The sequence below is a fragment of the Ursus arctos genome, unplaced genomic scaffold (genome assembly GCF_023065955.2).
Source record: "Ursus arctos isolate Adak ecotype North America unplaced genomic scaffold, UrsArc2.0 scaffold_50, whole genome shotgun sequence".
NCBI classification, from domain to species: domain Eukaryota; kingdom Metazoa; phylum Chordata; class Mammalia; order Carnivora; family Ursidae; genus Ursus; species Ursus arctos.
This window is the reverse complement of record NW_026623068.1, coordinates 582,777-610,025: the sequence shown is the minus strand read 5'-3', so window position 1 is coordinate 610,025 and position 27,249 is coordinate 582,777. Positions and strand designations below refer to the sequence as shown.

Sequence of the window (27,249 nt, the reverse complement as noted above, 5' to 3'; positions counted from 1 at the left end):
AGGACTTCTATTTGAGCAACTGTGGTGAGAGTGGGCATCCCTGTCGTGTTCCTGACCTTAGGGGAAAAGCTCTCAGTTTTTCCCCATGGAGAGTGATACTCGCTGTGGGCTTTTCGTAGATGTCTTTTATGTTACTGAGGTATGTTCCCTCTACCCCAACACTGTGGAGAATTTTAATCAAGAAAGGATGATGCATTTCGTCCAATGCTTTTTCTGCATCAATTGAGAGGACCGTATGCATCTTGTCCTTTCTTTTATTAATGTGATGTATCATGTTGATTTGATTTGCGAATGTTGAGCCACCCTTGCAGCACAGGAATAAATCCCACTTGGTCATGGTGAATCCTTCTTTTAACGTACTGTTGTATCCTACGGGATAGTATGTTGGTGAGAATTTTTAAACCCATGGGGTCTTTGTCTGGTTTTGGGATCAAGGTAATGCTGGCCTTATAGAACAAGTTTGGAAGTTTCCCTTCCATTTCTATTTTTTGAAACAGCCTCAGAAGAATAGGTATGAGTTTTTCTTTAAATGTTTGGTAGAATTCCCTTGGGAAACCATCTGGCCCTGGACTCTTGTGTGTTGGGATATTTCTATCACTGCTTCTATTGCCTTGCTGGTTATGGGTCTGTTCAGATTTTCTGTTTCTTCCTGATTTAGTTTTGGTAGTTTGTAAGTTTCCAGGAACGCATCCGTTTCTTCCAGATTGCCTCATTTGTTGTCATATAGCTGCTCATAATATGTTCTTAAGATTGTTTGTATTTCCTTGGTGTTGGTTGTGATCTCTCCTCTTTCATTCATGATATTATTATTTTGGGTCCTTTCCCCTTTCTTTTGGATAAGTCTGGCTAGAGGTTCATCAGTCTTATTAATAATTTCAAAGAACCAGCTCTAGGTTCATTGATCTGTTCTACTGTTCTTCTGGTTTCGATTTCATTGATTTCTGCTCTGCTTTTTATAATGTCCGTTCTCCTGCTTGGTCTAGGCTTTATTTGCTGTCCTTTCTCTAGCTTCTTTAGGTGTAAGGTTAGCTTGTGTATTTGATACTTTTCTAATTTTTTTTTGAGAAAGGCTTGTATTGCTATGTACTTTCCTCTTAGGACTGCTTTTGCTGTATCTCAAAGGTTTTGAGTAGCTGCGTTTTCATTTGCATTCGGTAAGAATTTTTTTAATTCTTTTTTTTTTAAGATTTTATTTATTTATTTGACAGAGAGAGAGACAGCCAGCGAGAGAGGGAACACACGCAGGGGGAGTGGGAGAGGAAGAAGCAGGCTCTCAGAGAAGCAGGGAGCCCAATGTGGGGCTTGATCCCAGGACCCTGGAATCATGCCCTGAGCCGAAGGCAGACAGTTAACGACTGAGTCACCCAGTTGCCTCGAATTTTTTAAAATTCTTCTTTAATTTCCTGGTTGACCCATTCATTCTTTAGTAGGATGCTCTTTAGCTTCTGAGTGTTGGTGTTCCTTCTAAATTTCCTCTTGTGCCTGAGTTCCAGTTTCAAAGCATTGTGGTCTGAAAATATGCAGGGAATAATCCCAGTCTTTTGGTATTGGTTGGGACCTGATTTGTGACCCAGTGTGATCTGTTTTCGAGAATGTTCCATGTGCACTGGAGAAGAATGTGTGTTCTTTTGCTTTAGGATGGAATGCTCTGTATATATCCATGAAGTCCATCTGGTACAGCGTGTCATTCAGAGCCCTTGTTTCCTTGTTGATCATCTGCTTAGATGATCTGTCCATTGCTGTGAGTGGGGTGTTGAAGTCCCCTATGATTATTGTATTATCATCAATGTGTTTCTTTAATTTGGTTTTTAATTGACTTATATAATTGGCTGCGCATATGTTAGGAGCATAAATATTTATAATTGTTAGATCTTCTTATTGGGTGGACCCTTTAAGTATGATATAACATCCCTCTTCCTGCCTTACTATAGTCTTTGGTTTAAAATCTAATTTGTCTGATGTGAGCATTGCTACCCCAGCTTTCTTTTGAAGTCCATTAGCATCATAAATGGATCTGTACCCTCCTCACTTTCAATCTGGAGGTGTCGGAGTCTCTTGTAGATAGCATATGAATGGGTCTTGCTTTTTTATCCAATCTGATACCCTGTGTCTTTTGATTGGAGCATTTAGCCCATTTACATTCAGAGTAACTATTGAGAGATATGAATTTAGTGCCTTTGTAGTACCTGTAGAGTCCCAGTTTCTGTAGATCGTTTCTGTTTCTTTCTGGTTTACATTACTTTTGGGCTCAGTCTTCGCTTAGAGGATCCCTTTTAATATTTCTTGCAGGGCTGGTTTAGTGGTCATGTGTCCTTTCAGTTTCTGTTTGTCCAGGAAGCCCTTTATTCCTCCTTCCATTCTGAATGACAGCCTTGCTGGATAAAGTATTCTTGGCTGTATGTTTTTCTCATTTAGTACCCTGAATATATCATGCCAGCCCTTTCTGGCTTCCCAGGGCTCTGTGGATAGGTCTGCTGCCAGCCTAGTGTTGCTACCCCTTTAGGTTAGGAACCTCTTGTCTCGAGATGCTTTCAGGATTTTCTCTTTATGTCTGAAATCCGCAAGCTTCGCTCTTGTATGTTGGAGTGTTGATCTCTTTTTATTGATTTTGAGGGGGGTCCTCTCTATATCTTGGACTTGTATGCCTGTATCCATCCTGGGATAGGGAAATGCTCAGCTATGATTTGCTCAAATATACCTTCTGTCTCCCCTCTCTCTCTTTCTTTGTTCTCGGGGACCCCAGTAATTGTTTTGCATTATGGTATTGCTGATTTCTTGAAGCCTCCCTTCATGGTCCATTAATTGTTTTTCTCTCTTTCCCTCGGCTTCCTTCCTTTCCATCAACTTGTCTTCTATGTCACTTATTCTCTCTTCTGCCTCACTTACCCTAGGTGTTAGAGCATCCAATTTAGACTGCATCTCAGTTAAAGCATTTTAAATTTCAGCCCGATTAGATTTTATTTCTGCACTAATATTCTCTACTCTCTTTATGCTTTTTTCAAGCCCAGCTAATAACTTTATAATAGTTATCCTGAATTCCAGCTCCGATATTTTACTTATATCCATATCAATTAGATCTGTGGCAGAGAGTATTGCCTCTGGTTCTTTCTTTTGTTGTGAATTCCTCCTTCTAGTTATTTTGCTCACAGAAGAATGGATGAACAGGAGAGCAAAATCAAAAATATTAACCACGACCCAAGCAAAATCCACACTAGACAAATCCAAAGAGGTCAGAAACCAAAAAAGAAAAAAAAAAAGGGTGGGGGAGAAGAGAGAATATAATCTCCCAGGTGTTCAAAACAGGTGATCCACTTGGTCTTGGCTATATTTTAGTCTGTTTGTTAAAAGACACTAAATCCCAATAATGTAAAATCACCAATGTGTGTGTATATGTATATATACATATACAGAAACATAAAATTGAATAAAGTGAAAAGAAGCCAAAAAGGAAGAATATATCTAATGTAAATGTAAAAAAATGAAAGTTAAAAAAAGACTTAAAAGCAAAGAGTTGATAATATACGAAACTAGTTGAAAAGGAAAAAAGAAAAGGAAAATTTTAAACTGAAAGATCAACAAATCACGAGAAAACCTTTGAATTTTATTTACTGTTTTCCCCTAGTGCTTGCTTCTAAACTTGGTGTTCACCTGTTTTTCCACATGGTTTTCTGGGGGGGGGCCCACTGTGCTGATTCTCAGGTGTCTTTGCCTGGGGGGAGTTGTACCCTCCATTTCCAGGGGGCCAGGCTCAGTGTAAACTGCCTCTAGTTGGTCTGTATGGCTTTTGTTCCCTGAAGGCTTTCTGGGCCTCTTTAGAGGATGAAAACAAAAGTGGTCATGCCCTGATCTCCAGTCCCTGTGCGGAAAGATCATGGTTCCCTCTCTTCAGTAAACCCCCAGGGATAAGGGGTCTTCACTTTTGTGTATACCAAACTCTGCAGTCTCCTGCAGTGCATGCCTGCACTGATCCTCCCAGGAGAAGGCGGAGGGTCGCGGCTTTTCTGTCCTTTGCAGGGCCCCCACATGATAGCTGTTGCCTGACCAAGCTGCGGTTTGAGGTTTATGGCAATCCCCCTCCTCTGCTCCCTGACCCTAACAGATTTCCCGGCTCCAGTGCCTGGGAACTCTGCTGGCTCAGGTACCCCTGTTTTTCCTGTGACCCTAGGGATCCTGAGACCACACTGCCCCACCTGGGATTCTGCCCCACCTCGCCACCTGAGCACCTTTCAGGCAGGGACGTCTCTCACTTGGAGCAGATTTCTAAAGGTCTGATTTTGCACTCTGGGGTTATGTCACTTTCCTGTGGACGGCTCACACAGGCTCCCTCTCCCTGCAGATGATCTTCCCATATGTCCCCACAGATTCATTTCTCCGCACCTTCTACTTTGCAAAAAGTGGTCACATTTCTCTTTGTAGAATTCCAGCAATTCTTTCTGTACATCTCAGATTGAATTCATACGTGTCCGGAAAGACGTAATAGTTATCTAGCTAAATTACAGGGACCAGATGAATTGAGGTCCCCTGCTGTTCCATCATCTTGCCTCCCTCCCTCTATGTATTACTTTTTAAAAAATATTTATTTATTTTAGAGAGTGAGCAGGGGGATGGGCAAAGGGAGGGAGAATCCTGAAGCAGACTCCCTGCTGAGCACAGAGTCCGACACGGGGCTCAATCCCAGGACCCTGAGATCATGATGTGAGCCTAAACCCAAGGTAGCCACTGAATTGACGGAGCCACCCAGGTACACCTCCATTTGGTTGAAATGTTAAACACAGGGGTGCATGGGTGGCTCAGTCAGTTAAGCGGCTACCTTGGGCTCAGGTCATGATCTCAGGGTCCTGAGATCGAGCCCCCCATCAGGGTCCCTGCTCAGTGGGAAGTCTGCTTCTCCCTCTCCCTCTGCTACTTCCCCTGTTTGTGTTCTCTCAGTTATTCTCTCTCTCTCTCAAATAAATAAATAAAACCTTAAAAAATAAATAAATGGTAAACATATATATTAATTCACAAGATAACTGATGAGGGGCAGAGCAGACTCCAGGCCCACAGTGACTTGGCATGGCCTTAGCGTTCCAGGCTCCTTCCCCTACGTCTTGTTGTCCTAAGGCTAGTTCCACTCAGGTTTGACAGAAGACCTTCAGGGATATTTGGACTTCAGCTCCCCGGCTTAGAACACCAAAACTTTGCTTCCTTGTAGCGTAGACCAGGGAGAGTTTAGGCTACCATAGCATTTTCCGGTTGTATAGACCAGAGAGTACAGGCTACTCTAGCATTTTCTAGGTTGTAGCAGTTGTGTTTATTTGTTCCTGGTTTTCCCACTATGACCTGCTTAAGGGATGTGGAAGGACTGGTACCTAATACAGAGCCGGGGGAAATACTTAGGTAGTCATTCGTAAGTTTCACAAAACAATCCTGGATCTCCTTTCCTATGGACACAGAACTTCTGGTTGAGCAGAGTTGTCTGATTGGCTCTGGCCAGTGAGTTTGCTGAGGGAATAGGTGGTGGCAGGTCTTCTAGGTGAGGTATGAGGTGAGGTTATGTGCTCTCTAGGGTCCTGGAAAAAGAGTTAGCCGCATGAGTAAAGAGAGGAAAGAAATGGCCACTGTGCGGAGGTTGAGGGGCCGTGTATGTGAGCACCAAGAGGGATGGCCGAGTCTGTTGACATTGGTAAGGGAGCACCAAACGTGCCTCTGTTGGCCTTTTGAGGTAGATGATTTTCCTCCTCGACCTGGGTCCTGAGAACTGGGCCAGAACCTAATGACCTCTATTCATCTGCCTCCTTTCCTCTGTTCCAGGTTTGCAGTAAGCCTTGGCTACTGGCATGACCCTTACATCCAGCATTTTGATAAGACTGTCTAAGGAGAGGAGGTCCTCCGAAATTAACAGAGGCAAGTGACCCCCTCCCTCCCAACTTCCCCTCGTCAGCCCAGAGGCCTGCGGTTTTAGGAATTCATGCTTAAAAAGAGAGAGTTCCAGTGTTCACTCTCTCCAGGCATATGAATGTGCTCCTATAGCAACATCCTCATGAACATAGTGTATTATGAACCTTTTCATTGTGGTTAATCTGATATGGGAAAATGTTATCTTACAGTAATTTTGTTTTGTAATCCTCTGATTTTGGGGGTGAAGTTGAAAATCATTTTTGTATGTTTAAGAGCCATTTATATGATCTTTCACTGTGAATTGTCTGTTCAAGGAAGGAATTACTTTTTTGGCTTTATTAAAGCGGTAATAACACTGTTAGGCTCTGCAAGTCCTTTCTATCAAGGCAGAGAAAGGATTTGAGGTGGGAGGGTGACTCAGTCTCAGCCAGACTGAGAAATTAACCAAGTGACCACAGTCCTTGTGTGTGCCAGGAATCCTGGCCCTAAAGATGGAGCCTATGGGTAGATTCTATAAGAAATGCAAAGAACGTTTAACGTGGTGGTCCCTGAGAAAAAGGACGTGGATCTTACTTGGAGCTCAGGATGAACCCAGGCATTAGGAAGATGGGGCCAGGCCTGGCTCAGAGGCCTGAAGCCTCCCTCCTGGGCTCCTGAGGAAGCTTTCTATACCACTGCTGCAGAGGCAGGGACCCACCTCGGGGCCTTGGGAACTGGGTGCCCGAGGCAGCATGTCAGCCAGCCTGCCTCTTCCTCTGCCTGGGCTGGCATCTCCAGACTGGGCCCCACTAGGAGAGTGCTTCCCAAACAGCGTGTGGTGAGCATTTTTAAAGTTTTTTCCCAATAATCAGTCTGCTGCGGATGATACTCTGTAACATACAATAAAAATGATTTCCTCGAAAAATAAAAAGCCAGAGACATGTAAAATACAAGCTCAAATTGTGTAGTAGCAGAATCAATAGGACTGCAGTAAGTTTCTAAATGCTACTCCAATTTTGTTCTTAAAATAGTTAAGCGCAAGGCTTTAGAACACAGATTTTATCTTCCTTTCCCCCTCTTTTATTTCCCATCTCCTTTGCTCCAGCTCCCCACTCCGGAGCTAAACAAGTCCATTTATTGGGCAACGTTTACTCCTGGCTTCCCCTCCCACCAGTGCTCTGTGAGGCCTTTTTATAAACATAGAGGCTCTTACCCACACAGAATGGAGATGAAGGGAACACGGTAAGAAATACTTTTTTTGTTTGTTTTGACATTTATCTGCCCCATTCCCTGACCCCAAAATATTATTTTTGTCATGATCTCGCAATTCTGAGTTTGAGCCGAGTCCTGAGTAGCTTTCACCTAGCTATGAAAAGCACGTTTCCAAAAGGAACATTTAGATCTGACATTTTGATGTAAAACACTTGTCTTTCCCATGTAAAATAATGGGACATTTTATTTTAATTTTTAAAGATTTTATTTCTTTATTGGAAAGAGAGACCATGAGCAGGAGGGGCAGAGGCAGAGGGAGAAGCAGGCTCCCAGCTGAGCGGGGAGCCCGATGCAGGGCTTGATCCCAGGACCCTGAGATCCTGACCTGAGCCAAAGGCGGACGCTTAACCAACAGCCACCCGGGTGCCCCAAGGGGCAATTTATTTGTAAGATCGTTAATTCCATTAAATCATTAAATAGATTGTACTTACTTTGCTGGTAGCAGCTTTAAATTAAATTTAAAAAAGGAAGAGAATGTGAAAGTCACTCTTTCTCCCATGAAGTCCACAATAACCCGCTGACCCGGAGGAGGAGCAGAAGTGTCCTGATTTGCTTTTCTCCTGGCGTGTGCTCTGCAGGGATGATATCCCACCTCACTGAGCAATAGCTTGTCTCTGTCTCTCTCTCAGGATATTTCGCTCACGTCCATGGCGTCAGTCCGCTTATAAAGGCATTTCTACGGAAGACAGAATGTCATTGTCAAATTCTAAATCTTGGGACTGGGGTGGATACCACCTCTGGAGATTAAAGGTAAATGAAAATTCTGCCTCTTCTTTCCCAAATTGTTTCACCTGTGAAGGTGCCCGCCTGGTTCAGAAATGTTAAAATATATTCAGAGGGAATGCAGTGACGGTCTGTCTCGCGCCCCCGTCCCCAGATGCTTGCGCCTGCTGCCCCCGTCAGCCACATACTTAGTGTCCCCAGAGCCCTGGTGAAGGATGGGTGCCTTTCATCTCATCCTTTGCTGTTACAAACAGGGCTTAGGATAAAAATCCTAGTAGACATTTCCTCTGCATGGGTGGAAGAACCCTGCCCGTGGAATTATGAGATCCAGAGCCCCTGCATCTGCCATATTGGCAATAACGAAGATTTTATTGTCATCCTGCTAGTGTCTTTGGTACAGGCTGGAGGTGCACACGGCTGGGTGATTGTGCGATGACACAAAGGCCTTTTGCAGCTATTCCCTGATTTGGTCCCTCACCTGCTCTGTTAGGGAGCAAGAACAGGTGTAACTGCGCTCACTCACAGGAAAGGAGACGAGTCTGGTTAGTGGCAGAACTGGGACCAAATGGGCTGCAGCTCCTCCAAATCCAGGTTCCTTCCCTGTTCTCTACACAGAGCCTGTGCTTGTTCAGGGGGGTCTCTGCGGTCTGTTGGGCAGTGGTGCGTCTGTACCTCAGTGACCATGGTGTGGTGGAAGGAACGGGAGCAGAAGGCAGTGGCAGAACGTGTGCAGTGTGAGTGGAAGGCACTGGAGAAATGCCTCCTCTCGGCCCGACACCGTTTCGACTTGGTCCCGACATTTGGATTCTCCCCGCTGTCATGTAGGTGGGTTAATAATGAATAAATCTGACATTTTTATTCCTGGGAACAAGGTACATTGAGACTTAGGTACCCCTTCCAAGAAAAAGGTTCTCTCTCAGGAGTGAGGAAGGCGAACAGCACAGGGTCAGTAAGATATTGTGGAGGTGTTTTGTTTTGTTTGATAATTATATTGGTCCAAAGGGTTTTTTTAAATATATATGTTTCTTAAATAATAAAAAATAAACAATGCTTCTTTGCTTCTTGGAGCCTGGGCCTGTCGGGCCAAATTTAGCCCACTCAGCTATCGTCGTAAATAAAGTTTTATTGCAACACAGCCACTCCCATTTAGCTGCATCTTCTCTATGGCTGCTTTACCAGCATGACAGCGGAGTTGAGTAGTTCCAAGAGAGGCTGTCTGGCCTGCAAAGACTAAAATACTTTCTGGCCATTTACAGTAAATTTGCTAATCCCTGTATTGAGAGGTATGTGCTTGTAGAACGGGGCAGGGAAAATTTTGGCTGCCAGTCTCGTTGTCTCATGCACTTTCCCCCGGGGATGTTCCCCTAGCTGCACCAGCAGAGGCAGCGGGTCACAGGCTTTTTGCTGCCACCATCGTGGGAGCTCGTTCTGTTTGATCTCAGGGGCCCAAGACTTTGGGCAGTTGAAGCTTCCCCACTTCGGGCAGCGGGCACCAGGAGGGCCCAGGAAAGCCAGTACCATCACAGAAACAGAATAAAGGGGCAGTGAACCCCTTTAAGGGACCTCAGCTGATCGGTGTCTCCCGACTTCTGTTTTCACACAACCCAAGGATCAAGGACGCAGAGGGTGGGTCTCACCTCGGGCAGCCTGTGCTGCGGTTGGCCCTGCGGGATCCCTTCTAGTCCAAGGGCTGTGCTTCCTCACGGCGGTCCCCAGCTGCCATCCAGGAGCCGGTCCTGTCTTCGGTGTCTTTCTTGCCTCCTGTGACTCGCCAGCTTTCAGTGAGTGGCGTGTCAGACTGGCTCAGGGAATCCCAGAGTCGAAAGTGGAAACATGTGCTGCAGCCATTTTGCTCCTTTTCGAAAGCCCAGAAAGAAGCTGTCTGTTCCTTAGAGGCTCGAGGTGTGCCTTTTGGTAGCTTTCCCTCCCCAGTGACCCCTTAGTCAGTTCTTCTGAGGGTCAAGTAGCTGATGCATGGGGAGCGCTTTTTTTTTTTTTTTTAAAGATTTGACTTTTATTGGGGGGGGGAGGGGCAGAGGCAGAGGAAGAATCTTAAGCAGACTCCCCTCTAAGCACAGAGCCCGATGCTGCGCTGGATCCCAGGACCCTGAGATCGTGGCCTGAACCGAAATCATCGTCGGCCGCTCACCCGACTGAGCCAGCCAGGCGCCCCAAGGGGAAGCTCTTTATACTAAAGTAAGAAGTCCTACAGAAGATGTGGGAGTGTATGCTGTCCTTCATCTGCTTTTAATTGTTCTCATTGTCTTTGGGAATTTTAGACTCTCCTTACCCTTTCCTGTCGTGGGAGTAATATTCTGGAAGGGTGCTGTGGAGTTTCCTAGCAGAAGTTAGTTCTCGTCTGCCCTAAGCCTTTCCTCCCAGTAGCCTCAGCTAGCTCGTCCATCGCCGCGCTCTGCAGACGGGCAGGCATGTGTGGCAGCTCTGAGAGTGAACGGTTGAGATGGGTGAGCCTGTCTTTTCTGATACATCACGAAGCGGTCCTTTACTCTCTCCTCCTGTGTCCCTCTGTCACCCTCCCTCTCCCCCAAAGCAGACCCTCTGATTTTTCCACTAGGTTGGGGGGTAGCTGGACCTATGGTCCTGACACTTAACCCATAGGGATCACCTCCTACTAGAAAATGCTTGCTTGTGATTTCTGACCCCATCTTGCCAACCCCTAAGACAGCGACCCTCCCCCATCCCTGCTTCCCATCGCTCCTGACTGTCTACATAGGTGAGTTAATATACATACTACATACTACCGTCTACATACACGGTGCTCTTCCCTGCGCAGTTGTTCACATCAGAAACAGGGGTATCATCCTGACCCCCGCTTTTCCTTTGGCCCAGCCTGCACCGGCGGCACCACCACCGGATTCTGGACACCGGCATCTGTGTTTCTCTTTGTCTTTCCCCTTTGACCAACTGGTTCTGTATTTCTGGAATAGAAGTAAGGTGGACACGAGGGTGTTAAAAGCATGCATAGCGGGGGGGATGCCGAACAGTCAGCAGGTTGTGGAGAGCCTTGTTTCTTGCCAGGCCTCAGGGGTGTGAGGAGCTGTTGCAGGAGACACGCAGTGTGTGGTTGAAACAGGCCAGAAAGGGGTGTCCTTGCAGTTGGTGAGCTGAGGAGAGAATGCGTTCGAGAATCCTCCTCAGGGCTGAGTGAGTGAGTGGACACGACAGAGATGGGGGGAATGTGCTAGGAGCCCAGGGGGTGACCAGGCTGGGGAGGCAGGTGGTGGAGCAGGGCCGTTAGTGTGTCTCTCTATGTGTGTGTGTGTGTGTCGGTCTCTGTGAGTCTCTGCGTGTGTGTGTCTGTGTCTCTGTGTTTGTGTCTTTGTGTCTCTGCCTTTCTGTGTGTCTGTGTGTAGGGGTCTGTGTGTCTACATGTCTGTATTTTGTATCTCTGTTTCTCTGTGTCTGTCTCTTCTGTCTGTGTGCCGCTGTGTGTGGGTCTTTGCGTCTCTGTGCGTATGACTGTCTTTGTCTAACTCAGTGTGTATGTTTGTGTGTGTGTGTCTCTGTGTGTGGCTTTCACACTTTCTCTACTGCAGCCCACAGTAAAAATACATGTACAGCCCAGGCCAGGCCCCACATCTGTGTACCCGTGTCAGTAAATCAAAGGCACACCCTTGGCGCTTACTAGCGCAGGTCCTGCTGTGCGTGTGTCTTGTATATTTATTTCCTCATGAGTCCTCACAACCCCGTGAGGTGCAGTCAATTTCTCTACTGTGCACACGAGGAAAGCTTGGCCCAGGGAGTTTAGTGACTTGCAGCGCCTCACAGCAGACACGTGGTGGATGGGATCTGACCCCCATTCCCTGCCTGCAGACGCCTGCCCTTTCCCACCCACCGTAGGCGACTCTCACAGAAAAACGTAAATGTACCACAAGACAGTGCTCGCCCTCACTGACGGGGATGCTTTGTGATGTTTGCTGTTGTATCCTATTTGATCCCGCACATGCTGGCCCCGACCCCTCCCCCCCAAACACACAATTGTTTCCTGACCCTCTCTAATCTGTCTCAGTCTGCTTTTTGGAAAATCTGTTAGCTCCTACTTCCCCAGCGCCTCTCAGTGCCTCCCCACCTCCATGCCAGTGGCTGCTCCCCCAGTTCAGGCTCCCTGTGACTTCTTCCCTGGACCTTCTTCCTGGACGGCTCTGAGAATCTTCTAACTTTTGTCCTCTATCCATTCTCCACACAGAGACCAAAGTCACCTGAAAAGTACCTTTCTGACCATATCGTTCCTGATTTTAATCCCTGAAATAGCCCGTTGCTGTTTGGGGCTTAGTACTCGGTACATGAAGATGGTCAGTAAATGTATGCGGGAATACAGAATTAGCAAACTTGCTGTGTATTTTTCCTCAGGATGAAGATCTCCCATGAAAATATTTTTGAGGTCGACTTTGCAGTGATTGTCACGAGAAAGCTGCCCAGCATCCAGTAAGTGTGGCTTGGACCAGAGGACAGAGCCGGGCAGAGTCAGAGGCAGCGGTCAGGAGGGGGCCGGATGCATGCTGGAGACCTCATTTTAGGGGAACCTCCCCTTGGACCCCCTCCCCGCTTTCTTGCTGGCCCCGGGACCTCATTCCATCCTGTCGAGCCATCTTCCACATGCAATACACTCTCCCTTGTGACTGTTCTATCCATGAACGTCATTTCTCTGAACCTTGAAATGACCTACACTAGTTTCATGATCTGAATTGTTCTGTGTATTTTGTCTACTTCGTTATCTCCAGGGCATAGAGAGGTGCCCAGCCCAGAGCAGATGCGTCGTCAATATTGTTTGAGCGAATGAATGGGAGGCTGAACTTAGTCATTTACTGTCTGTGAGATATTCCGGGGGCCACGCTGACCAGGTTTTAAGGAGTTTGCAGAGTTGTAGAGGGCGAGTTTGTGAATCTCTGCTGGGAGCTTTTGTAGCACCGTGTGCAATGCTTCCCTTGCATCCCCTCACTCAGTGCTCAGAGCAGCCTCGTGAATTCTGGTGGGGAAACCGAGGCTCAAAGCAGTGAAGCGAATTTCCATCTCGGCACCTGTGAAGGAAGGGGCGGAGCTGAGATTTAAGCCCTGGCCTCAAGCCCGAGGGTTTGGAAGGAACTCCCTTCCTTCTTTTTAAATGAGTGATTTCAATAAAATGCCAAGAATTGCCTTTAAAAAAATTTTTGGTGAGCATAAAAGTTTCAGCTTATCCTTCAAGGATGTCTAATTCTCATCATCTGGAAATAGTTTTCAAGTATGAGGTTGATCTAGTTTACCCTATGAAAACAAGGTTTTCACCCTTTCCAAATACAGGATTCCGTTACAGAAAATATGCTGTTCGGTTGCCGTCTGGCATCTGAGGCTGTGCCTCTGCAGACGATGTCCTAGCCTGTTGGGACCCCGAGTGAACTAAGAGGAAGCGGGCTCTCACTCAAGCCCAGAGGTGCTTCTGGGCTGAAAAACGCATTGGCCTTTGTGTATGGTTGTTGTGATGGAGGATTCGGCTCTCTGAGGTCTGATTTTTTGCATATCCTGGAGGAGGGAGTCATCGCATCAACGTTACTGACTTCAAGTCTGAATAGGAGTCCTTTTTTCAGTGAACTGTGAGCGGTGAGCACTGTGTTAAAGATTTTGTTTGAGAAGAGGCAGAAAACTGGAGACGACTTGGAAAACCTGGAACATCGGGAAAATCCTTGCTGACGTATCCTGAGCGATTTCTGAGCGTTCAGTATTTCATGATGAGATTGTGAGTGGGCATCCGATTCGGAGTGTCCTGCTTAGTGACCTCGCCGGAGCCCCGATCCACTGACGTGTGAGTGCGTGTGCCGAGGGCCAGACGTCAGGAAGCAGAAGGCCCTGTGGAGTGAGTGGCCCTTGCTTTGAACAGGAGCAGGATGTATGTGCCGTTCCTGGAGTGGGTGTTTGCGGTTCTGCTGAAACTGAGCTCCTTGACTCATTTCTCTCTTTCCCATCTTCCCACAGAATCAAGCCTTTCTTATCACAACCCATTACAGAACTACATTCGGAGGACCCACTTCAAATCGGCAAGTACCCTTAACCTACGTGGTACGATGTGCACTACAGAACACTCTTTGCTTTTTTCCCCTTTTCCTTTTAAAAGGGGTGTGTGTTTGTGTCTGTGTGTGTGTGTCTGTCTATCTGTCTGTCTGCACCTGCGAGTGAGCACTTGCGATGTCACGCAGAGTGTACTTCTGCTGATACGTTTACACTGCATCGCATTTACCTTGAAGGAATTTAAAACAGATGTCCATAGGTCCCCGTTCTTCAATCTTTACAAAATGGGTTTCAGTGATTTACAACCAGTGCAAAATAGATTTTTTCCTGAAAATCTCTGTTTCTAGCTTTCCTTGGGAACATCCAATCTGGCAGCATCAGACCCTAAGTCCTAGGTGGCTGCTTCATGGAGGGGGGCTGTCATCCTCCAGTCCCCCCGCACTGCTCCCCGCTGTCTTGTACCTGACCTGCTCCACCTGTTATATCACCTCCTCGGCCCCTGTGCTCCGGGTTTCCCCTCACGTTTTAAGTATGAGTGTTTCCAGCAACTCCCTGCTCACCTCTAAGCCTTTCAGTCCAAGGTAAACCTCTTCCAGAATGTTCCATCGTTTTCAGTCTGTGTCTGGCAGAGTATTCAGGGGGCTTACTAATAATTCAGGTCAGAGGACATGCCCAGAGAGGATGGCCTTCTGGGATGGTGGACACAGATAACACAGGAAACATGAGACAGCGAGACAGGCCTCTGTGCAACCACAGTGCCACAGTCATGCTCCTGGTGAAGAGACTCCCAGAAAGAACATCTCCCCCATCCTTCGTTTCCCTCCTACAGATTATAAGTGCAACCTGTGCAGGCTGTGCCATGTGCTGGCCTGGCTGTTTTCTCCACACTGTCGCTATCATAACTTTCTGTATATTTGGTGAATTCTTGTGTCGGAATGATTACCTATAATGAAGGAGCTAACGCTTTGCATTACCTTTGATCCATCGATGCAGAAATGTATGAAGTAGAAAGTAAAGACCCGGCATAATCTCTCCCCCCACCAAGATAACCAGTATTCAGAGTGTTTTCTCCTATGGATGAACAGTGCACCTAGAGACAGATAAATATCACACATGAAAACACAAATACAGTCCAGTGCCTGGCACCTAGAAGGGTCAGTAAGTTTTTGCTGAGAGACTGTACATATACACTGAATAAATACATAGGTTGTAGTTCAATATATATCTGTTGAATGAGTGAATCTACATTTCTCAAAATAAATAGATTTATGTATAATTTTAATAAAGTGAATAATTGACACGTCCTGTTTTGTAACTATTCTGGATCCTAGTAACTCATGGCTGTGCTTCTATTGTCATTTATAGCTCTGCCTCATTATTTCTGATGGCTTTCTAGTTCTCCTTTGCATGGAAATTCCTTTTTACTTAATGTATTCAGTACTGATGGTCCTTTAGATAGCTGCATTTTATATGCTTTTCTATTAAACAGTGTTGTAGAAAGCACAGGTACACGTGCGTATTTGCAGGAATTGCTGGCTCAAGGAATTGCCCCTTATGAATTCTAATAGCCGCTGCCAAACTGTTCTTCAAGATCCTCTTTACTAATTTGTATTTTCACAAGAGTAGATGACGGTTCTCTTTCCCTACAAAAGACACGATGTAATACTTAGTGTATTCTGACCAGCACTCCTTCTCCCCTGCTGGTAACAGCACCCAGTGTTCTCTGGGGGACCAGTACTCCCCCATTGCCATTCCCTGTGGTTTGGGTGGGGCTGACTCCATTTGCATTTCCAGGGCATGGCATGGGACCCAGCCAGACATCTTCAGAGTCTGTCCTGGGGCTCTAGCCACAGTGAAAAGTAGTCTATGTCCCTCTGGGACTTGAACTGAGGAGGGAGGAAACCTGGGTGGGGCAGGGGTGTCTCCTTGTGGACACAGCCTGTCTAGAGAGTGGATCCCCTGGATCCAGCCCTGGCTGCAGCCATAGTCCTTTTGGACTCTGGGTCACATATGAGCCAGTAAAGTTCCCATCTTGGCTTAGGGCAATTCGAGTTGGGTTCTCTTACAAGGAAAAGAGACCTAATCAATAGGAGAGAACATTGAAAGTCGTGCTTACAGATGGGAGGAAAGGCTCTGCTCCAATTTCCTTCTGGTCTGTTTGTTTGGTTTTGGTACCTCTGTCCATTCACTCAGAGTGGAGTGTTGCTCACTGTATTAGCTGTCCCTCTCTAAACACTTGTCTCATGGTCTATAATTATTTCTTGCTTGTCTGTCTCTTCCACAGATCTATTGAGCCCCTTCAGGGCAGAAACTGGGTTGTGTTCACTTGTGATTCTTTAATACCTTGAACAGTACACAGTGTGGCCTCCATAAGTGCCCCTTGATGAATCAGCCATCCTAATTCTCTTCTTTGGGACCCCCCTGTCATGAGACCACCACATAGCCTCACGTCTGTGATACACAAACCATCTTCTGAAACACACTCATCCTCCCATTGTAAACACATCACATCATGAGAACTCCCTCCTTGCAGCCATTCCTCATTCTCCCCCATGTTCGTCCCATGGAACCTCACTGTGCGGTTGCTGATAATGTCCTTGTTCTTGGGAAGACAACATGGCCTTTTATGAATGGATAACACACACGATGGGCATGCCATTCACACACACGACTTCACTCATGGGCGAAGGGGACCTACGCTTTCTAGCCTTCCTCTTGAGTGCAATGCACCCAGAATCCCACTTCTGATGTCTGTCAGTAACACGATAACACAGAATCACAATTCTAGGCTCTCTCCTGCCTCCGTGTTTCCTCCCGAGGCCTTGACAATGACCGGAGTGGAAGGAATACAGATATGTCGAGGAAATCGACAGCAGTGAAGCAAAAGCTTCCCCAGAAAAACAGTTTTGACTTTGGGAGCATAACTGCCACACCCTTCATAGCTCTGTAATAGCCTCGGCTTCCACTGGCATCGAGCAATAAAGATTTTCAAACAGAGTCAAAGGTCAGGGCCAGAATTACAGTCCCAGTGTGAATCACCACTGACTCTATCCAGTTTTCATTTTCCCATACTTGGGCTCACACCGCCAGGGCGATCTGGTAGGAACTAGATTTACACTGGATTTGACAGTCTTTGTGGAGTTTCTACCCTGTGCTAGGCACCGCAGCAGACCCTGGGAGATGAAAGAGAAAGACAGCAAGGGCTCTCAAGGCATTTTGTTTACTGGGGAACAATAACAAGTAAAGAGGCCACTGCATCATAGAAAACCAGGTGCTGTGTGGACTTAGGAACGTTCCCCGGGATGGGGCCATCCATTCTCTGTCGGAGCATCAGGGAAGGCCTTTTAGAGGCAGACACCTTGGCCTGGAGAGCTGAAGAATGAGTAGGAGGCAGCTGCAGGGCTGGTGTGGTGAAAGGAACTCTGGAGAATCTCAGGTAGAGGCTAAGAGGTAAGAATGCTCGGCCTGCTCCATAAACTAGAAGTGGGGCACGTATGGCCAGAATCCAGGTGTGAAGAGAGAAGCTGCTACAGAGGAAGCTGGGGCCAAAGAGGGGCCGACTGGCTTGGTAGCTTGAAAAGGCCCAGAACTGGGGCCCCTGGGTGGCTGAGTTGGTGAAGGCTCTGCCTTCGGCTCAGGTCATGATCCCAGGGTCCTGGGATAGGGCCCCAGGTCAGGCTGCGTGCTCAGTGGGGAGCCTGCTTCCTCCTCTCCCCCTGCAGCTCCCCCTGCTTGTGCTCTTTCTCTGTTAAATAAAATAAATAAATAAATAAATAAATAAATACCTCAGAACTTTGCACAAAAAAAGCAAACACCCCTTTCCTGATACAGTATATAAAGAGGCCAGAATGACAACATGACAAATCAGTCTTGACAGTCATTGAATATTGATTTTACAAGGCATGTTACTAAGAATGCAAAGGGAGGCAGGGGTAAGAAAGCTCACAAGGAATTATCTTAGGATTCATTTACAGATTCTCTGTTGAATCATTGGCCCCCACTCCTGAAGAGGGAGCAGAAGGACAAAGCACAGGCTGATACCCTGTGACATTCCTCCAGGAAACTTCCAACTATCTTAATGTTAATACCTTGCTAGAAGGGAAAACAACCTTAACCTGACAATGGCAAGGTCTCCAGTATCCTCTTTAGCGTAGGAAAGTTCTTTTGAAGCCCTCCCTTTTCTTTCCCTCTCCCAACTCCCAAGTATGTAATCAGTTGCCCCCACAACCCCATTACAGCAGCTCTTTCTGCCCAGGGATCCTGTCCCAGTGCTTTAAGAAAACCAGCATTTTGCCCTAAAGACGTCTCAAGAATTCTTTCTCGGGCGTTGGCTCGAGATCTCAGCCCACCAAACCTCACCTGCCTTCCAAAACTACATCACTACTATCCTGTCTACCTCCCGCTGGGCATTATTTCTATCATTTCCTACAAATGACAGAAAAGTAGGCAGCGCTAGGCTTAGGGCACAGGCATCAACTCTGGTAACAGGATAAATGCACACTAAGGTAATAGGGTGGGGTAGCAACAAAGTTAAACAACAAAACTAAGCCACTAAGCAAAAAGTTATGGTGGGGTGGGGGGGACCCAAACCTTAAACAAGGAAATTGAAGAAATGGGAGGGGAAGTCAAAGTATTTTGGTACAGACACACACACACGGAACTATCCGCACGTGTTCTGGCCAAGTCAAACTCCCCCTTTGACCCAACTTTTGGAAAAAAAAGAAGCAAGAGCTGTGGAAGACTCACACCTTCATGTCTCTGCCCAGCAAAAACAGTCACTAGGTCCAGTACAGCTAACTGCCCTAAAAGACCTTGAAAGATGTGTCCCAGATACCTGGGCACATGACAGTCACCTCCAGGACCTCTCAAAACCACCAGTGGTTCCTGTTCCAACAGCCTGGTGGTCTGCAAACCCTGGTGTCTTCTGTCATTTCATAATGGAGAATGTTTCCTGTCAAGCATGAAAACAGTCCCCAAGAAACCTGGAGAAGGATCTGCTTCCAAATCCAAAGGGAGAAAGGCTTTTTAAAAAGCTATTAAAGAGCTAAACTAAAAGTCGGCCCAAGGCGTTTCCACAATTCTTTCCACCCAGTTCCCAATTTGTCAATATCAAAAACTTGGGCAGTCGGGTCCACAGGGGCCCGGGTTTGGGAACAGCAACACCTGTACAGCCCCTGCATGGACCACCGAAACTCCCTGGGCGCATCCGATGGGCTCTGATGATCCCTTCCTTATTTACTGCCATCAGGCACTTGGACGTGGAGGGTCCGCAGCAGCAGGGCGAACCTGAAAGGCTGAGGACGCCACCCCCAGAGCACAGCGTCCGCCTGGCCTCAGGCACAAGGGTTACCTGAGTTTTCACCCGGGGCCAACCCCGGGGGAGGTCAGGGGAAGGCCGGGGGAGGTCAGGGGAAGGCTCGGGTCCACTCCCTCCTGGGCGATGCTCTGCGGGCCTGGACAATGGGCGGCGGGATGACGACCCACCCCGCTGCTCCCCGGGGGCTCTGGCGCTGGCCCAGAGCTGGGCTCCAGGTCGCGACGTGGCGCAGCCCGGTCCCAGATCCCGCGTGCTGCAAGGCATCGAGCGCGCGGCCCAGAAAACAGCCGGCCCTGCCGAGGCGGCCAGGCCAGCGTCCCCAATCGGCTCATCCCGTGCCAACCCAGATCGGCGCACTCGCCTACCCGCGGTCTAGCTGGCCCCTGCTTCATGCAGTTGGATTGCTTCTTCCTGGTGGAGGCGGCTGACCAAGGGGCTTGGGCAGGGCAGCTTGGGAACCGCTCAGAGGGCTGCATCACCTCAGGGCCCAGGCGGCTGTGGAGCTGTTCCTGGACGGGAGCCCCGCCCTCTCTGCCTCTCATCCAGTGGCACCGCCCACCGGGGGGGCCTTGTGGGACCAGGCAAGGGGTGTGGTTCCCAGCCCCTCCTCCACCCAAGGCCTGAACCCCAGGCCTCTCTGTGAGATGCCAGGAGCCCCCTATCCAGCACGGTCTTCGCCACCGCCCGCGACCCCCTCCCCGGTCTAGGCCGCACACCTGCGGGAGGCAGTTGATGGGTCACAGCGCTCCCGGCCGCCAGTGAACCAGCAAACCCAGGAGTGGGACTCACTGTCCCCGCAGGCTAACGAGGCAGGGAGGGACAGGTCACTCTGGAGCCTCTGGAGGTTGGAAATGCCCAAAGTCTCTTGAGGGCCATGCCTTACACGTGTGTAGACATTTGTCAAATGCACCTAGGACCTTCACTCCTAGGTGGATGGGTGCGTGGGACTGTGTACCTTTCACCTCCATTAAAAAGATTCGGTTGCGTGGAAAGCACACGCCAAAGGAGTTTGTGTACTGTGATACCACTTAGGGGGAAAGTCGAGGGCCAAGTGCATTTTGTGTGGGCAGGCACCTGGGGGCGGTGAGGCAGGAGCATGCACTTGGGACCCGCCCAGGACCGCCATGAAAGCGGGGGAAGAAGCGGAAGGGGCCCAGCCCTGGCGTGAGAAGTCGTGGGGATGAGCGGCTGGGACCGGGACCAGTGGCCAAAGACGGCCTTGGGAAAGACCAAGGCCTTGGCCTTTCCTAAGGACCTGGTCTGCAGAGGGGAGGGGGGCCGGGCCCACGCAAGCGTTGCCTAGAAACGCTTATTGTCTTGGGATTCTTAGGCTCGCGCAGGCAGGGGTTCTGGGACACTTGGCGGGGTAGTCCGACTGCACTGGACGCTTTTTCACAGCGGACCAGGACAGTTTTATGACCCGCAGAGATGTTGCCTTGGGTTGGTGGCCTGGGCTCTGGCCTAGACCATTCCCCAGGGGAAGTGGATGGCAGAGAGCCTTGCTTCACCAGCCACATTGATTTCACCGGGCACGTGGGAAAGGGAACGTCCACTGGCGAGGAGATGGACTTTGCCGACCTCATCACATCACAGGCACAAATCAACAGACTCATGAAGGACATCGAAACACTGGAGGCTGAGGTTAGTCACTGGAGGCGTTTGTCTCAGTCGTCATCAAAGATACTAGACTCCAGTGAAATTTGGAAACTGAAGACCACCATCAGGGACCTAGAACAACAACGGATGAAGAAGCTAGACGAACACCAACTTGAAGTATCGGTATTACAGAGGCTCCACAAGAAGCAACTGGCCGACGTCATTGAGAGGCACCGCCAACAACTACGTGAGTATGAGCAAAGGGAAAGTGAGCTTGGACGGGTGGAGCAACAACTTGCAGAGATGGAGCGGCTGAACGACAATCTGAACAACGTTGCTTCTGATGTCAGAGCAGAAAACCAGAAGTTGGTTTTGGCACTCCAAGATGTAAGACACCAGCTGGAAGAATCGATTCTCCGTAACAACGAGGAGTGTCTGGAAAACAACATTGCTGTGAGGGCTTTAAAGATCGAAAAAGGGCGGTTAGTAGCGAAATTGTATCGGACTGAGAAGAAGGCGTTGGAAGAGAAGAGGAAGTACAAGCAAACCATCAAGAAATTGTTACCTTTAGAGCATGCACGTTTGATCCGACTCATGCAAGAGAAAGACCTGGAACTATTCCACCTCCAAAAGAAGATCGAGCAGATGGACGCCGACCACAGAGAAACCAAGGACATGCTGTCCTCTGCTTTGGAGGAGCAGAAGCAATTGACACAGGTCATTAAAGAAAAAGCCTCAAGAAGCAATGACCTTTTAGAGCAAACCGTGGAGGACAAAGACATGCGTCTCACCTCCGTGACCGCCGAAAATCATCATCTGAAAGAAGAACTGGAGCGCCTGAGACAACAGAGTCGCCCTGTACCTGACCCTAAAATCCTCGAACTGGAGTGTGAAGTCTTCCAACTGAACGAGTTAAAAGATGACCTCGAGGAGGAAGTAAAGGAACAACAGAAGATCATTCACAACCAGCAGCAGGGGAAGATAAGACTGCTTCAGTCTCTACAGGAGCAGAAGCAGAACGTGGACCATCTTCAATCCCAGCAGGAGCAGCTGCATATTGAACGCGCTCAGCTCCTTGCAGCGAAAGACCAGGAGATTCAGAATTTGCAAGACACATTAGGCCAAATGAAAGCCCAGCTGCCTGACAAAAGCCAGCACATTGCAGCAGAGCACTGTGACGACGTTCAAGTCACAAGCAGTCAGCCTCTTCCTAGAGAGAACGGAAGTGAGAAGCTTGATCCATCTAAAGGCGAAACTCAAAGATCAGTCCAAGGAATAAAAGAGCAAGAAGTGGAGATGAAGCTTCTAACTGAACAGAACATCCGATTGACCGAACACATCGATCGGGTGTCCAAAGAGGAGATTGGTAAACTAACTCAGATTATCCAGCAGAAGGATTTGGAGATCGAGGGTCTTTCCAGCAGAATCTCTGCAGCTTCTCAGCGCCAGCGCGTGGACGTGGAGCGACTTCAGCAGCAATTGCAAGAGTGTGCTTCGAAAAGCGACCAAGTGTTGGCTGTCTTAAATGAGAAAACGAGGGAGAATAGCCATCTGACAAGGGAGTATCAGAAAATGACAGAGAGACTTGCTGCCAAAGAAGCAGAGCTCCAGAGGATGCAAGAGGAAAATCGGAAACTGTCCCCGAGAATTGAATGTAGTGGTCAGGAGATGTTTAGAGAAACGATTCAGAATTTATCACACATTATTCGAGAAAAAGACCTCGAAGTGGATGCCTTAAGTCAGAAATGTCAGACTTTATTGACCATCCTGCAGACCTCCAGCACTGGTGATGAGGTTCGCGGCGTTCACATCGATCAGTTCAAGGAGCTTCTGCGGGAACGGGACACGTTCAAACAGCGAGTGAAGATCATGGAAGAGTGGAAAGAGCAGGTGATGACCACGGTCCAAAACATGAAGCAGGAGTCACCCCAGCTTCAGAGCGATCTTCGCCAGCTCCAGGCGCAGGCTTGCCCTGGCAGCGAGGAGGATTCCAAACTGCAGGCGACCTCTATGGACCTGATCCAGACTTACAGAGGCAAGGAAATAACCTTAGAACACTTAGAGAAGGACCTGGCACGAATTCAGCTCAGCATCGGGGAGAATTGCCACGCCAAGGATCTCCTTTTAGGGAAACTGGATGCGATTTTCCTGCAGCCCTCCCCCGACTCCTCAGAGCCAGCTGACTCTCTGAAGGCCGTGACATCTGACGTAGTGAGCCAGTCTTCTCAGTTGCGCCAAGAGGAGGTAGAAGAGCTAAGAAAATCAATGCAAGAAAAAGATACAATGATTCGAACCCTCCAGGAAGAGAAGCAGAGATGGATGGATTCCGTGTCGGCCGCGTCCCCAGGAGAAGGCAAACAACAGGAACACGGGGATTCCGACATGGAGCCGCTGAAGGAGAAACAGGCCGTTCTGCAAAACTTCATTCCGGATCAAGAGCTCCGACTGCAAGCGAAAAGTGAGGAATTGCTTTCTTTGCAGGAGAAGTTCAGTAGCCAAGTGAGTGAAAATGACCTTTTGAGGCAGGCAGTCACCGATTTGAAGGAGAGACTAGCAGATTTTGAAACGGATGTGTGTCAACTGAAAGAGGAAAATGCAAAGCTCGTGGAAACGTGTAGAGAAAAGGAAATGGAAAATCAGGCCTTGCAAGAGACCAACAGGCGGCTTTCCATGCTGCCGAGAGAGGAGGAATCCCAGTCCGCTGCGGTGGAAGAGAAGGCACTTGCTTTGGAGCAAGTATTGCGAGGGAAAGAAGAGGGCGAGACCGGGGAAGCGAAGCGGCTCGTCGATGCAGTTGCATCCGTGCAGGACCAGACAGTTGTGTGTCCACAGGAGAGAGAGGAAGTCCTGCTGGCACTGACACAGAAACAAATGGAAACCTGTGCCCTCCAGAAGGAGGTGCACCATTTACGGGAGAGAGAATCACGCCTCACCCAGGAGCTGGAGAGACGGCGTCACGTCGCTTCAGAAGCCGAAGATTCTCGTCGCCGCGAAGCTTTGGTCTCAGAAGGCAAAGTGGCTCAACTCAGAGAGGAAGTGACGGTCTTGCAGGGAAAGCTCGTTTTGTCTTCCACGGCCTTGGAAAACGCGAGCCATCGAGCCAGTGTGCAGGTGCAGTCGCTGCGGGAGCAATTGCACGTGGTCACCCAGCAGAAAGAGGAAGCCGCCTTCCAGCTTGCAGCCTCCCAGGAGGAAGGGAGGCAGTACGGTCACGTTCTAGCCGCCCTCAAGCTGGAACTCGCCGAGTGGATGGAAAAGGCAGACAGCCTAGAAGGGAAACTGAAGTCATTGCAGGGACGCTTCCAGAAAGCAAAGGCTGACTTGGGTCTGAAGGAAGACCAGCTCCAAGAAGTCAAGAAACAGAACGAGGTCCAGCAGGAAGTCCTGGAGGACACCCAGAAGAAACTGATGGACTTAGTAAGTAAGTCCGAAGGCATGGTGGACAAAACCCTCCTGAGGAGACTCTTCGTGGGCTCTTTGCAAGCACCTGATGCCGACCGGCAGGAAGCCTTAAGGTTGATGGCAGGCACGCTGGGGATCCAAGAAGACCAGATGCGCCAGCTGTTCAGTGAAAGGCCAGGTGGGGTTACCAGCTGGGTGACGGGGGGGCCTGGATCCAGAAGCGCCCCCAACACACCTGGGAAACCAAGTCACCGAGCTATGGCCAACAATTCTTTTTCAGGACTTTTCATCCAGTTTCTAGAAGCGGAATCACATTCAGCTTCTCCACCACCTAAACCCTCTGCTCATGCCGTGAAGCCCCCAGATTCAGGAGGAAGGGGAAAAGTGGCTAAGAAACAAGGCCCACAACATCTGAACACTGCCCTAGGATCCACACCCCGAAAAAAAGATGTGAAGCCCCGCACCACAGCTGTGTCTCTCATTACCCCCCCAGGACCAGAAACGGATGGATCGGAGCACCTTCTTCTAAATGCTGTCACTGATGCTTTCCCCACATACACGCCCCAAATACTGTCACCTGCCACGAAGGTTGGAATGGCGGCCACAGGCCCCTCAAAGAAATAGACGATTCTCAAGCCGGAGAGGAGACGGCGCTTTGAAGAACGCAAGTCACTCTGTGTGTCTACCTTAGCCCAAAATGGCCTTTTGCAAAACGTAATGTATTTGCAGTTTTGCTTTCAGCTTAATAAAAATATTCTTTTATGACTTAACAAGAACAGAGGTCTTTTAATGACTGCAGAGGTATTCCCCAAACTGAAAACAGTGGTGACTTCTTATGAGAGTAGACATTGGTGGGGTTGGAGGCTGTGGTCCAAGGATACTTCCAATATTGTTTGTAATGCTGTAATGTTTTCACAAGGAGCAGGTATCTACATATACCCTGGGTAAGGAACACATCAACTGGTTTTAATGTTCCGAACTTACCAAATACACGAACACACACACCTTGTACGAGAAACAAGGTGAACAGCATGAAAGTACAAGACGCGTACAATTAAAAAAAAAATGTAAATTTGTTTTACCCAGCTAAGTCCCATTTCTCTCTCTCTCTTTTTCTTCATTTTTAATTTTTGTTCCATTTGTTTTTCTGTTGCCTAGGAAATCACTCTATGGGTAACGGGATTTCTCTCCGGCCTTTTAGAAATATATGTGTATTTGACTATTTGGGAGTATAGTATTTTCTGACTTTTTTTTTTTTTAACTCACTCTGCCTTAGAGATCTTTCCAAATGTGAATAAATTCCAATTCATTCTTTAAAAGAAAACCCGGCATTTTATGGATATACCCTAAATTATTTAACTAGCTCCTATCATCAGGATTTAAGCGATTTTTATTCCAAATGTCCATGATGGACTGCCTAGTCCATTTTCTCAAAAGCCACTCCACATCTTCATTTGCAGTTCAAGGCTGATTGCTCCATTGTATGCAGGAATCCATCCATTCAGACCTCTTTGCATTTTTACTTTAAGGTTTTACTTGTTTATTTGCCACAGAAAGTAGGGGAAGAGCACAGGCTGCAGGAGCTGCAGAGGGAGAGGGAGAAATAGGCCCGCAGCTGAGCAGGGAGCCCTATGTGGGGCTCAATCCTGGGACCCTAGGATCGTGACCCGAGCCAAAGGCAAACACGCAACCAACTGAGCCACCCAGGTGCCCCAATACTGAGTCTTCATCTGAGGTTTTCCGTCACAGTGGATTCTGCTGTCTCCATGTCAATTTCAACCCGCACTGAGACTTTTAAGGTGTAGGACAGGTGCTTCCCTAGGAAGTGAAGTTGGCACCCGAGCAAGAGTGAGAGGCGGTCGTCAAAACCAAATGTATCAATTCCATTGATGTTCACTCAGTTGATTCCATGGGAATCTCTAGGTGCCCAAGGGTAGAAGGAAGGGCTGACATCCTCCAGCACCATGGAGTCTGGCAATGGACTGTGGACAGAGGCAGCCACCCCCAGCCTCAGGTAGGATAAGGTGACTTTGGCTTCAGCCTGTAGCAAGAAGGCCTTGCTAACTATAATGATCTGGGGGGTACCATGACCCAAGGAATAACAGACAGCTGGATATGAAGGCTCAGAATCCGTGAGAGTCTCTATTTCCAGGAGAGCCCAGTGCATGGCCAGCAATTGTTGCTTTCATGGTCTATAACCCAGGGCCAAGGAGGGCCGTTTCTTGCATTGGGAGCCCATGGACAATTTACAGATACCATGGGTGGTCCAGGGACTCCAGAAAGTGGGAGAGGAGGTTGCTAAAGCCTTTTCACTAGGGCACTAACGGGATTTTTTAAAAAGTTTATTTATGTGTTTGAGAGAGAACTTTAGCTGGCAGAGGAGTCCAAAGGAGAGGGAGAAACAGGCTCCCCACTTAGTAGGGAGCCGAATGTGGGGTTCTATCTCAGGACCCCGAGATCATGACCTGAGCCAAAGGCAGACACTTCAACTGTGCCACCCAGTCGCCCCTAACAGGTGATTTTAACTTCCACTGATTCTAGAGCCTTTTGTTGAGGGGAGCCCCACCCAACGTGGGCTCATTTACAAGTAACAGCGTAAATGGGCTTCAGTAAAATTTATAAACAAGAAATAAGTTGTGTCCAGAACCCAAAAAATACTGAGCGATGTTGGACCCGTATGTCCTTTTTTCTTTTTAAAGATTTTACTTAGTTACCCGAGAGAAAGCGCACAAGAGTGAGTGCACAAGGGGTGGGTGAGGCAGAGGGAGAGGGAGAAGCTGGCTTCCCAGTGAGCAGGGAGCCCTATGTGGGGCTTGTTCCCAGGATCCTGGGATCACGACCTGAACCAAGACAGACACTTAACCCAGAGAGCCACCCCAGCACCCCTGTACTTGTATGTCCTTAACAAGTGTGTCAAACAAATGTCCTCACAGTAGGATGTCACAAAAGTGATGTCATACCTATGTTCCTGGAGAAAGATGGGTGCAGTAAGTTCCTGCCCTCAAGGATTGTGTGTGATAACAATGTGGTTTGGGTGCCCTGTGCATAACAAGGTAAAACATGTCCCCTTCAAGTTCAAG

The 27,249-nt window shown here is 48.3% G+C and overlaps 1 protein-coding gene across 12 annotated transcripts in view; it reads left to right on the top strand.

Annotated features, from left to right (window-relative positions):
• LOC130542820 (thyroid receptor-interacting protein 11-like) overlaps positions 1-25,420 on the top strand; it is a 50,725-nt gene extending 25,305 nt beyond the window's left edge. For 2 of the 12 annotated variants that reach the window (XM_057307625.1, XM_057307624.1), the window contains 2 exons: positions 12,226-12,300; positions 13,822-25,420. In XM_057307625.1, the coding sequence (XP_057163608.1) occupies positions 20,600-24,793 (4,194 nt within the window). In that variant the 5' untranslated portion in view covers positions 12,226-12,300; positions 13,822-20,599 and the 3' untranslated portion in view covers positions 24,794-25,420. Of the gene's footprint in view, positions 1-5,793; positions 5,889-6,102; positions 7,102-7,760; positions 7,882-8,469; positions 8,680-9,927; positions 10,051-12,225; positions 13,736-13,821 lie in introns of those variants that run through there. The other 10 variants (XM_057307616.1, XM_057307618.1, XM_057307615.1 and 7 more) reach the window with 10 other exon arrangements.
• The last annotated feature ends 1,829 nt before the right edge of the window (positions 25,421-27,249 follow it).